The sequence below is a fragment of the Camellia sinensis genome, chromosome 6 (assembly GCF_055761805.1).
Source record: "Camellia sinensis isolate YWXY chromosome 6, ASM5576180v1, whole genome shotgun sequence".
Lineage (NCBI taxonomy): Eukaryota > Viridiplantae > Streptophyta > Magnoliopsida > Ericales > Theaceae > Camellia > Camellia sinensis.
Window position 1 is genome coordinate 25,147,449 of NC_138966.1, and position 12,060 is coordinate 25,159,508.

General features: G+C 32.8%; 1 protein-coding gene across 3 annotated transcripts; it reads left to right on the forward strand.

The window, feature by feature from the left end:
- The first annotated feature begins 5,631 nt into the window (after positions 1-5,631).
- On the forward strand, positions 5,632-11,663 carry LOC114319422 (uncharacterized). Of its 3 annotated transcripts, none has more exons than XM_082873467.1 (3): positions 5,632-8,309; positions 9,940-10,331; positions 11,011-11,663. In XM_082873467.1, exons 1-2 carry the CDS (start codon positions 5,636-5,638, stop codon positions 10,293-10,295), a joined length of 3,030 nt encoding a protein of 1,009 aa, XP_082729593.1. In that variant the 5' UTR covers positions 5,632-5,635; the 3' UTR covers positions 10,296-10,331; positions 11,011-11,663. The 3 variants fall into 3 exon arrangements, with proteins under 3 accessions (XP_082729593.1, XP_028122233.2, XP_082729594.1); XM_028266432.2 differs by lacking the exon at positions 11,011-11,663 and adding an exon at positions 10,611-11,004; XM_082873468.1 differs by lacking the exon at positions 11,011-11,663 and having other exon boundaries at positions 9,940-10,482.
- Positions 11,664-12,060: the final 397 nt, after the last annotated feature.

Below are 12,060 nucleotides of genomic sequence, written 5' to 3' on the forward strand. Positions count from 1 at the left end.
ACCAGCACTTGGCAATCCGTTTGAACGTTAATGTGTTTTATCGCATTGTGTATCGCCCATTTAATTGCTTTCAAATATGTTGTCGCTTCCGCCACCAATGGAGTTTGTCGTGACTTCTTCACTAGTGCTGCTTGGTTGACTTTTTGGTTTGTGTGATTCAACCAAATCCACGCGATCCCCGCATTTTGCTGGGAAGATGTCCAGGGGAAGTAAGGATGCTGCTGCGTGGGTTGCGCTGCAGCGGTTGTTGTGCGGCACAATGGGCTCATTTCATAATTCATTTTGATAATTTGAACTATTCACATTTTAGAACACATCAAGTAAAATATGCCTGCAAAAAATCACGGCTCCGTTTGGTGGAGTTTTCAAAATCTAGTTCCACACTCACTTTTGAGTGTGGTGTTTGTTTAGGATTTTCAAATCATAATTCTACACTCATTTCTCAAAACTCAATTCAAAACATAATCATTACTTTTCAAAACTCATAACCAAACACATAATTCAAAACTCTTTTCAAAACTCCATTCAAATCAATATTTTAAAAATATTTTAATTTTGTTAAGATTTTAAATATTTTAATATTTAAATATGTTACAATTTTTTTAATTTTTTAATTTTCTTAATTTTTTGAATATTTTTAAATATTACGATTTTAATTTTTTAAATTTTAAAATATTTTATAAAAATAAATTCAAACTCTATTTTATAAAAATATTTTTAAATATTTTAATTTTTTTGTTATGTATTTGGTTACGATTTGAGTGTAGAGTTGTGAAAGTAGTATGGAGTTTCGAGTTATGTGTTTGGTTATGACTTTTAAAAATAATTTTTTAATTGAGTTTTGTTTTATGTGTTTGGTTACGATTTGAGTGTAGAGTTGTTTTTAAATTTAAAATATTAAAATTTTAAATTATTTTAATTTTTAAAATATTTAAATTATTTAAATTTTTACGATTTAAAATTTTTGAATATTTATTTTAATTTTTTACTTATTAAATTTTTTAGATTATTTAAATTATTTAAATATTTATGATTCAAATTTTTTGAATATTTATTTTGAAAAAAAATTATTTCCTTTGTAGTATTTTCAATTAAAAAATTGATTAATGTTATTTTTTGTTAATAATAAATTTTTTTAATTGAATTTTAAAAAGAGTTTGGTTATGAGTGTTGATCAAAATTTTCAATAATGTGAAAGTAATGTGTTTTGTTATGAGTTATAACAATTTGAATTAAGTTTTGAAAACTCTTTTCAAAACTCATAACCAAACAAATTTTCTTACTTCACATGTCAAATCAAACTTTCAAAACTCAATTCTACACTCAATTCCACACTTTATTCAAAAACCATAACCAAACAAATTTTCTACACTCAAATTATAATTCTAAAACACACAAACTCAAAATACAACTCATATTCTCAAATCATAATTACAAAGCTCTACCAAACGGAGCCCAAGATAATCTGATATCGTGTACCAATTCATCCATTCATATTTGTATTAATTTTAATACTTTAAATTACAATTATTATTTATTTTTGTAGATATAAATGTGAGTAGATGAATGGGTAAACGATATCCGATTAACTTAGGCTCTGTTTGTTTGAGTTTTGGAACTTTAGTTCTAGTATAATGTTCTCACGTAGTGTTTGTTTGTAACTTTCAAAAATTAATTATGCGCTCACTTTTGAAAACTCGGCCGAATGCGGGAAAATTTGAACTAACCGGTCGTCCAGCCAGTTGACTAGAACAGTGCAAATATATATATATATATATATATATTTTTTTTTGCAATTGACACATGTTAATTTTTATATATTCAACCAAAAATATTTTCTGAATTTTTTAAATTTTGTTTATGAGCTTTAACAGAATTTTGAGCCATGTGTTTGGTTATGAATTGTAAGTTTTTGTATCAAATATCATATGTCACATCAAAAATTCTCCACGCAATTCAAAACTTTTTTCAAAACTCATTCACCAAACAAATTTTTCACACTCTAACCATTATTCTAAAACTCACAAACTCAAAATACAACTCTTATTCTCAAATCATATTTAGAAAGTTCTACCTGGATTTTTTGCGGACATATTTTACTTGATATATTCGAAAATATGAACAGTTTGAATTATCAAAATAGGCCCTAAAATGGGTCCATTTTACTGCACAGCAGCCGCTGTTGCGCAGCCCGTGCAACAACATCCCCACATCCATGTCGAGGATCCGTCAATGATATCCATTCTCGCTTCCCGGTACCTGCAAATCCCGCAAAACACATGCACTACATTTTCCCCTACTTCTAACTCCTTTTCAGTGTTCATAGGTGTTTTATTATGTTTGTTATTAATAACCATTATTGACAGGTTCTTTGCTTCCTCAACTGTGTGTTCAATAGATGGAACACATTCATTGAACACCACATTATTCCTATGTATCCAAATGGCCCAGAGAATTGCTACAGATTGGATGATAATGTCATCATCCTTTTACTTGTTCCACCCATTCTTTGAACCATTGAAAGAAAGCCACCGGTGTTCCACTACTAAAATCAAGTCTTCGATTGGTGGTTCTCGATAATTGCGGCCCACATGGGATTGATTTCGGTCATTAACTTTTAGGCTCGGTTTCGATGTAATATATTTTATACAATTTTTTTAAAAAAAATTAATTTATATAGAAAAAATATTTTATTTTTATTTTTTGGCATTTAGTTGATATTTGAAATAAAAATATTTTATTATTTAAAAAAGAAATTTTGATTCAATAAAGTGTTATTTATGACTTTTTAATGAGTTAAGATATTTTTTTGAAAAGGCTAAATGTGTTGAAAATGTAGAGAGTGAGAGTAAACTTTGTAAAAATTGATTTAAGGAATTTTAAATGGTAAGTCATTTTTGCAAAAATAATATAAAAATATTTTTCTTAAAAAATGTTTTACTTATTTTTTGTTCAACCAAACAACGGAAAATGTATTTTACGTATAAACAAATGGAGACTTAGTGCTTTTAATGGAATATTAGAAAAATTACTTTTTTTTAAAAAAAAAAAAAGTACTATTTGTCCCTAATAATGAAATAAAATTTTTATTTTATCAATTGAAATTTTAATCTTTTGATTTTTTTTTTCCAATCTAAATCATATGTTAATTTTTGTTAAATAAACTTGATTAAAAAAATAGTATTTTAATCATTAAATTTAATGGAAAGAAATATTTTAGACATTTTATGTACACCTGTATAAATTGAATGACTAAAATACTCTTTTTTTTTCCATCAATTTTACTGAACAAAAATAAGCAAATGGTGTAAATTAAAAACAAATCAAAATATTATAATTTAAATTGACAATATGAAAAACTTAGAGTTTATCTTATTATAATGGTCAAACTTTTTTAATAATTTCTTCTAGATTATTTATATAAAAATTGAAGTTGATCAAATTGATCATAATTCAAATAATGATAAAGTATAAAATTAATATAATTAAAAGGACACAAGTGGATTTTGAAAGAATAATTTGCAAGAAAAAATAAAATTTTCTGAATAATGATTGCTTCCAAAACTGCTATAAATCGAACTCACAGACACACTACAATTTGATGGTGCATTCGGCTCCATCCTATTGCGATAAAAAAATATTAGAGATTTTTAAAAAATTATCAAAATTTTTATCAAATGTCTCACATATAGGTATGAGACCCACATGAGATCCAAATTATGTGAACCTTATACCCATGTGACATATTTAATAAAATTTTTAATAGAATTTTTAAAATTTCTAACATTACTCTATTGCAATTGCGTCTCGATCAACATTCATTACGATTGCTACCTTGATGAAATAATCAACATCCAATTCTCGATCAAATCAGAGGGCATACCTAAAATTTTTTAATAATACTATATGCATCAATTAGTGTACTAACTAATATACTAATTGATGATGTGACAAAATTTAAGAGGTTGATAATTATAATTTATATAATGAATGGGGTCAATAATAATATCATAACTATTGTTGTACACTAATTAGTACATTAATTTCCATCCTATTGCCGTATTGTAACCAGGGCCGGCCCTGAGATTTGTGGGGCCTAAGGCAAACTATGAAAATGGAGCCCCTCTAATATATATTTTTTTTAATAAAAAATTTATGCATAAAATGATAAGCATCCACAAATTTTTTATTTAAGTACACTTGAACTATACTTCCTAGGAAACATGGTTATAATCACAAACACTTCAATCCACAAATCACAAACACTTCAAATCAATCCACAAATCATAAACACTTCAATCCACAAATCACAATCCACTGATTTGGGAGTAAATAAATTATAAAACAACAATTTAATGAAACAAAATTAGGGCAAAAAATTATTCAATTAAAACTTCAATCCACAAATCACAATCCACTGATCTGAAAGCAAATAAATTATAAAAAAATAATTTAATGAAACAAAATTAGGGCAAAAAAATTATTCAATTAAAACTGATAAATACCTAGGTAAAAAAATTAGGGCTAAATTATTTATTTCACTAAAATCTAATGGATAAAGAAGGTAAAAAAAATTAGGACAAATTTATTATTCCATTAATTGATAGAGAAAGAATATAGAAAAAAAAATAGGGCAACTTTATTTAATAAAATCTGATACTGAGAGAGAGGACTTACCATGAGAGAGAGTGTGTGTGAGAGAGAGTGAATGGCCGAAGGAGTATGTGAAAGAGAGAGACAGAGTGAGTCGCTCACAATGTTGTGCTTTGCGTCTGCCTTCAACTTGGTGTACATACTTCTGTCTTCATTTCATCACTTCGTTAAAGAGAGAGATTGAAAGCAGAAGCACACTAGCAATGCACTGAAGTGATGTTGTATATTGTATCTATGGTTTAGGTTGGGCTCAAACACATTTTCTGTTTTTATTTTTTTATTTTTGTTATATATTTTCATTTTAATAAATATGGGTCAAACACATTTATAAATAAATATGGGCTAAATTATACATGGGCCCAACAAAACATTTTGGGACCCTTTAAATTGATCTTAAAAAAAAAAAAAATTGGGCCTGTAACAATTTTTTAAATTTGAAACCCTATTTTTGAGCCAAAATTTGAGGCCTAAGACACAAACCTTACCTGCCCTTAGATCAGAGCCGGCCCTGATTGTAACCTTCACCCCCCAAGTCTTTCAATGTCTCTATCTCAAAAAAAAAATATTTCCCTGAACCACTCACATTTTAAACCTATTGCCGTATGTAACCTTCACCCCCCATGTCTTTCAACGTCTCTATCTCAAAAAAAAACAATTTCCTTTACTTTAACCACTCACATTTTAAACCTATTGCCGTATTGTAACCTTCGCCCCCCATGTCTTCCAACGTCTCTATCTCAAAAAAAAATATTTCCTTTCACCACTCACATTTTAAACCTATTGCCGTATTGTAACCTTCACCCCCCAAGTCTTTCAGTCTGTGTCTCAAAACACTTTTTTTCTTTAACCACTCACATTTTAAGAAGATAAAATAATATTAAATAATAATAATTTTTTTTAAAAAAAAGCCTAGGTAATTTCATATTATAATATATATACTACCTTGATGAAATAATCGACTCATCCATCACCAAAAAAAAATATGTCGAAGTGGCTTACTGTGCTCTGCACTGCCCTTGTGTGGTGTTGCTATTTGTGCAGTATCCCTGCTGCCACTTCTATGGCAAATAATGAGACAGACAGATTTGCATTGCTGGCCTTCAAGGCTGCAATTGTTCAAGACCCATTTGGTGCACTCAGTTCCTGGAATCATTCACTCCACTACTGCCACTGGAAGGGCATTTTGTGTAGTCAACGACATCCCGACAGAGTCATTGGGATAACTCTAAGGTCCCAAGGCCTGGTTGGATCGCTCTCAACTCATATAGGAAACCTCTCCTTCCTTAAAAGCATTAATCTTCAAAACAATATCTTCCACGGCCCAATCCCACAGGAGATGGGTCGCTTGTTTCGGCTACAAACAATAGAATTTAGCAACAATTCGTTTGGAGGTGGAATACCAAACAACCTTTCCCGCTGCTCAAAACTCGAATGGCTGAACTTGATCGACAACAACCTAACCGGAAACATTCCAGCTGAGTTGGGCTCTTTGTCAAGACTTGGAACTTTAGCCTTGCGTAAAAACAAGCTTTCAGGAACCATCCCTCCTTTCATTGGAAACCTCTCATCCCTGTTCCAAATTTCTTTCTCGGAATGTAATTTGCATGGAGAGATTCCGGCAGAAATTGCCAGGCTTCGAGGCCTGAGATTAGTCCTGTTATCTGAGAATAACCTATCTGGCAAGGTTCCATCTGGCCTTTACAATATCTCCACCATCATTTTGTTAGCAGTAACTATTAACCAACTTGAAGGAAATATTCCTCCGGATATAGGCTCCACCCTTCCTAATCTCAAGTTTCTTTATTTTGGGGAAAATTTGTTTACTGGAACACTTCCTAATTCACTATCAAACGCTTCGGAGCTTGAAGATATATTTTTCCCTTCAAATGATTTCAGCGGGACAATGCCGAGAGATCTCGGAAAACTTCTGGGTCTTCGACAGATAGTTGTTTATAACAATCGGTTGCAGGATGACCTCACTTTTATTTCGTCTCTAACAAATTGCACCAGTTTACAATATATTGATGCGGGTAACAATTCTTTTAGAGGTTCATTGCCTGACTCCATAGGTAATCTCTCCACATATCTTAGTATTATAAATTTGCAGATTAATCAAATACATGGAAGCATTCCCTCAGGCATCGGAAACCTCCTCAACCTCACTGTCTTATCTATGGCAGCAAATAATCTTGCTGGCCCTATTCCATCCTCCATTGGCAGACTTCAACAGCTGCATGCTCTGTACTTAGGCCTGAACAAATTCACAAAACTTCCATCTTCGCTTGGTAATTTGACTTTGTTGATTACTCTCAACTTGCAAGAAAACAACATCCATGGAAGCATACCTCCAAGTTTGGGCAATTGTCATAGCTTGTTCGTATTATTCCTTGATAAAAATAATTTCACTGGTTCAATACCCCCTGAAATTATGAGTCTCTCCTCCATTTCAGCAGCCCTCTCGTTGGCTCACAATGCACTAACCGGTTCTCTTCCATTGGAAGTAGGGTCTTTGACAAATCTTGGATACATGGATGTATCTTATAATAAATTATCAGGACCCATTCCAAACACTCTAAGGAATTGTTTGAGCCTCGAATGGCTTCACTTGGAGGCTAATTCATTTGAGGGACAGATACCTCAAAGTTTGAGAATATTGAGGGGCTTAAGAGTGTTGGATCTTTCACGCAACAATTTGTCGGGGCTAATCCCAAGTTATCTAGGTGAGCTTCAACTAGATATCTTGAATTTGTCTTTTAATAGGTTACATGGACAAGTTCCAATACAAGGAGTGTTTCAAAATGGGAGTGCAATTTCAATTGTTGGAAATAATGGTCTATGTGGAGGTATTGCAAAATTAGACCTTCCTCCTTGTGCAGCCTCCACATTAAGCAAGAATAAGCTATCTCACAGGATGAAAGTGATCTTGGTGATTGGTCTTGTGACATTTTTATCTTTTTTAGCGTGCTTCTTTATATTTCTTCGATGGCGTCATGTTTCAAAAAATAATGTGTCTTCCACACCATCAGTCAAACATCAATTGTTGAGGGTTTCTTATGCAGAACTTTTTAAAGCCACCAATGGATTCTCGGAGGCTAATCTAATTGGTGTTGGAGGCTATGCTTCAGTTTACAAAGGGATTCTTGATCAAGTTCAGATGGTTGTGGCAGTGAAAGTGCTCAATCTTCATAATAGAGGAGCTTCTAAGAGCTTCATGACAGAATGCAAAGCACTAAGAGCAATAAGGCATCGAAATCTATTGAAAATTTTGAGTGTTTGTTCTAGTGTGGATTTCAAGGGTAATGAATTCAAAGCTTTGGTGTATGAATTTATGACAAATGGAAGCTTAGGCAAATGGCTACATCAAGTCGGAGTGGAAGACCATGGGCGGCCAGAAGAACCTAGATATCTTAAACTAATCCAAAGGCTGGACATTTCCATTGATGTTGCCTCTGGACTTGGGTATCTTCATTGTGGTTGTGAGTCGACAATTATTCATGGTGATCTAAAGCCAAGTAATATTCTTTTGGATGATGAGATGACGGCTCATATTGGAGATTTTGGGTTAGCAAAAATTATTTCTACTGTTTCAAGTGATGTGGCACGAGGTCAAAGCAATTCAGCTGCGATAAGGGGAACCATAGGCTATATTGCTCCAGGTACAAATTCTTTTCAATTTCCTTGATGTAGAAAAGCTGAACCTGCGATAGGAAAAGTAATATATATACACACACATACATATATATACACCTTGCATGGTAGAATCATTTTTTTTTTTAATCAGCAAAAGAAGAATCTTTATTGATGAAGATCAAAATACAAGAGTAAGATATACGTCAATAAAGAGGAATAGTGCACAAAGCAACACAGCAAAACTTAATGATCCCAACTAGGTTGACACCGAAAAGTAAGCACAATCATTTGTAAGCACTAAACCAAAATGATTGGTGAGGAACCAATAAAGAAAACAACACAAAAGAAACCAAAGCAAAGCCAAACAGCCCCCTATCAGTTACAAGATAGGAAAAACAAATGAAATCCACCCAAGAAATCATCATTAGCAGCAACAAGACCTCCTTAACAAACCACCAATAGCAAAGAGTTAAATGTCTTGCCTAATTCATCAGTCTCATGTGCCATCTCTGCCTCTGATCCTTCCAGTGTATGACCCACTCTTCAGCCACTGCTCCATCTCCACCAAGCATAGCAACCATAACAACCATTTTCAGCAGCTGTTACATTTCCTTTAATTCAACAAGCAGAGTGACAGTTGCTCCCTGCAGAAAAGCAAATCTGTCATGTTCCAGTTCTTCATATCAGATTTTGTCTTTGCCCAAAATACTACTCAAAACTTAATGAAATCAACAAGATCCGCCCAGTTTGGTTGTTCATCTGAAAACACACATCCATATTTATTCCTTAAGTTCCAAACTGACCATAATACTGCCACTGGTACACCTCCCAAACAATCCTTTTTGCTTTCTTAAATTCCCAGCTTTGCCATTATTCCAACAACAAACCCACTGAGCCTGGACTTACCCATGTCAATGTGCACCAATTTACAATTATAGACCATATCCTCCACACTTTAAGACATCGGAGTAACACATCGTTTGTCGATTCCACTTCCTCCACACAAATGGAGACATTCGTGGTAGAATAATTTCAGCATAAACAACCATACTAAAAACCATAGCTTCCTACAAAATAGTGGGCACCTACATATTTTTAAGGATTTTTTTTATTATATATATATATATATATTGTCATTTCTGAATGCCCCCAATGTGTGCTTCCACCGGAATTAATCCTTTATGTCGCCTCCTCTGTTATCTTTTTCTTTTCTTTTTTTCTTTCCTTTTAAAAATATAAAATAATAAAATAAATTATTTATGTAATTCTAGTATAAAAGTTTACTCCGATCAAAATAGTCCAAAGTATCTACTAGTGGAAAGAATTGTTATACTACTTTGCAACCAAAGCATTGTCCAAAATCTTACTCAATTCTTGGAAGATTGTATAGTTGATTATGATATACCTTTCCATGCAAGACTAACTTCTGTTCGCTTCAATGAAAAATAAAATTAAACTATGCGAATCTTACCAACGATCTCACTCAGTCACTCGCACGCACCAACAAAAAAATATTGTTATTGAGAGATTTGAAATTAAGGTCATCATACAACTTAAAATTGACTTACAAAAATTATTATACATTATCTATTGGGATTACAATTATGTCAACTAACTAGGCTCACTTTTCACACTAACATTAGTAACAATTTGCAGAGTATGGCATGGGGGACATGGCTTCCACACTAGGGGATGTATACAGCTTTGGGATTCTTTTATTGGAGATGTTTACAGGTAAGAGACCAACTGATGATATGTTTAATAATTATTTAAATCTTCATAACTTTGTTAAGAATGATTTGCCCGATCGAGTGATGGAGATTGTGGATCCCTGCATTCTATTGGAGCATAACACAAAAAGGCAGATTAAAGACTACATGGTTTCCGTCCTACGAATTGGGGTTGCATGTTCAATGGAATCGCCAAGAGATCGAATGGAAATGGGGAGTGTTATTAGCGAACTGCGTAAGATCAAAACTACTTACATGAATGAAGGGTTGAACCAAGACTAGGAAGTTGGAAGAGGCTGTACAACATGAAAACCAAAGGTGTGTAGCATACCCTCTTGACCTATGCATATGCATACTGAAATAGAAAATGAGATACTCAAAGTAGATTTTTCATTCAAATTTCTTCCCACTAGACACAAAGACATGAATTCCACCTATATTTATTAATATGGACCTATATTTATTCGAATTTCTCGTTTTCTTTCTTTTTTTATTATCATCTATTAATGCAACAAAGATGAGTGAGTAAACTAAAGCATTTTTTTTTTTTTCCTTTGGCAATTGAACTAAAGCATGTTTATTCTTTTGTTGCTTAAGGTTACATCCAAGGTCCTTCAATAATGGTTACCTCAACAGTATGCTACTTCACAGATAGTAGAATACAAGTGGTGGCTTTATGTTATTGTTGCCTCAACAATCTTTAATCTATTACTTGAATAAGTAACAGACACTTTTCTCCTTTGGTTAGATTGTATTATATCAAATATATGTTCATGTGGGATGTTATGTTTCCCGCTAAGATTGTGTGCTTGGGATTACCAATATTTGTCCATGTTAAGCTATCATTCCGTTGTATCTTCACTTTTCCTTGAAATTGCATGTTCATGTATCAAAAATTATTTGTTTTGTAGCTTTGTTTGTGTTAGCTTTTTATTCGTGGCAATCCCATTTGACAAAACTCATTTCAATTGTAATTGTATTCGATCTTTTATTTCAGTGAAGCTTTGAGTTTTAGATGCGAATCCAACCCGAATTGCGCCTTGCAGAGATGTTTCAGAAGTTAATTCTTTCATGTTTGCCACTTTGCTGACTATGTCGGGGATCACGGATCTATTTCTTATAAATATGTGTTTCAATCCGATTTTAGGGTACGGCTTCCAGATCTTCTTATTGGGTATTAGGGTTTTTATCTGGAGCTTCTTTGCTTGTTTCCTTTGATATCTGTGAGAGATTAGTCATGAATTGAGTTGATTATATCAAACGGTTTGTTTAGTTTGTTTTTTATTCAACAAAGAGATTCGGTGGATTCCGTGGAATTTGGGCCTGAAGTTTTGGTGGATTCCGGAGTGGCTCATTGTTGTGATTCGACATCGGCATTGTGAATTCAACGTTGGGCAAGACAATTCCGAGGTGAAGACAGGGCTGGAAGAGGCACATAGAGGTTGATTCGATTTGGGCGTGGATTCGCTAGATAATTGAGAGTACATTTGTGTAATTCCTTTGTGTCTTCTTAGTGGATTGTTTTGTGGCTTTTGCCCAAGGTTTTTTTTTATCACAATTGGAGGTGCTCCAATTATGGTATTTCTACGTTAAAATCATTGTGTCAATTTGTCTTGATTATTTGATTGGGATTGTTATTTACTGCTTAAAATTGATACATAATTACAAATCAATATCTAGGGGATTTCTAGATTTTTCAATTTGATATTATTATAATTTGCCTTTTTGTCTTGGTAACTTTGTGTAATATAGACTCATGCACTACTAACACTAGCACTAGGTGTCCCACTAGGCTATATATACGTGTGACAACTAAGTTAACAGGTAATACAAGCTGTATTGCTGTGGAAACGAAAGAAAATATGTCAAAATAGAATCTTGATATGGGTGTTTTTGGAGATCTCAATTGAGCCAAATATGCCTTGTCAAATGCTACAAATAATCAAAATTCAAAAATATGTATGTTAAAAGAGACACATTACATAAAGAAATTAAAGATTACTGACCTGAGGGGCTTTATTTCACTAGACGGCTCCCTTTGATACTA

Coding starts and splice junctions, on each gene's coding strand:
- LOC114319422 (XM_082873467.1), top strand. CDS start 5,636: ATGTCGAAGTGGCTTACTGTGCTCTGCACTGCCCTTGTGTGGTGTTGC. Junction 8,310..9,939: donor CATAGGCTATATTGCTCCAG/GTACAAATTCTT, acceptor AACAATTTGCAG/AGTATGGCATGGGGGACATG.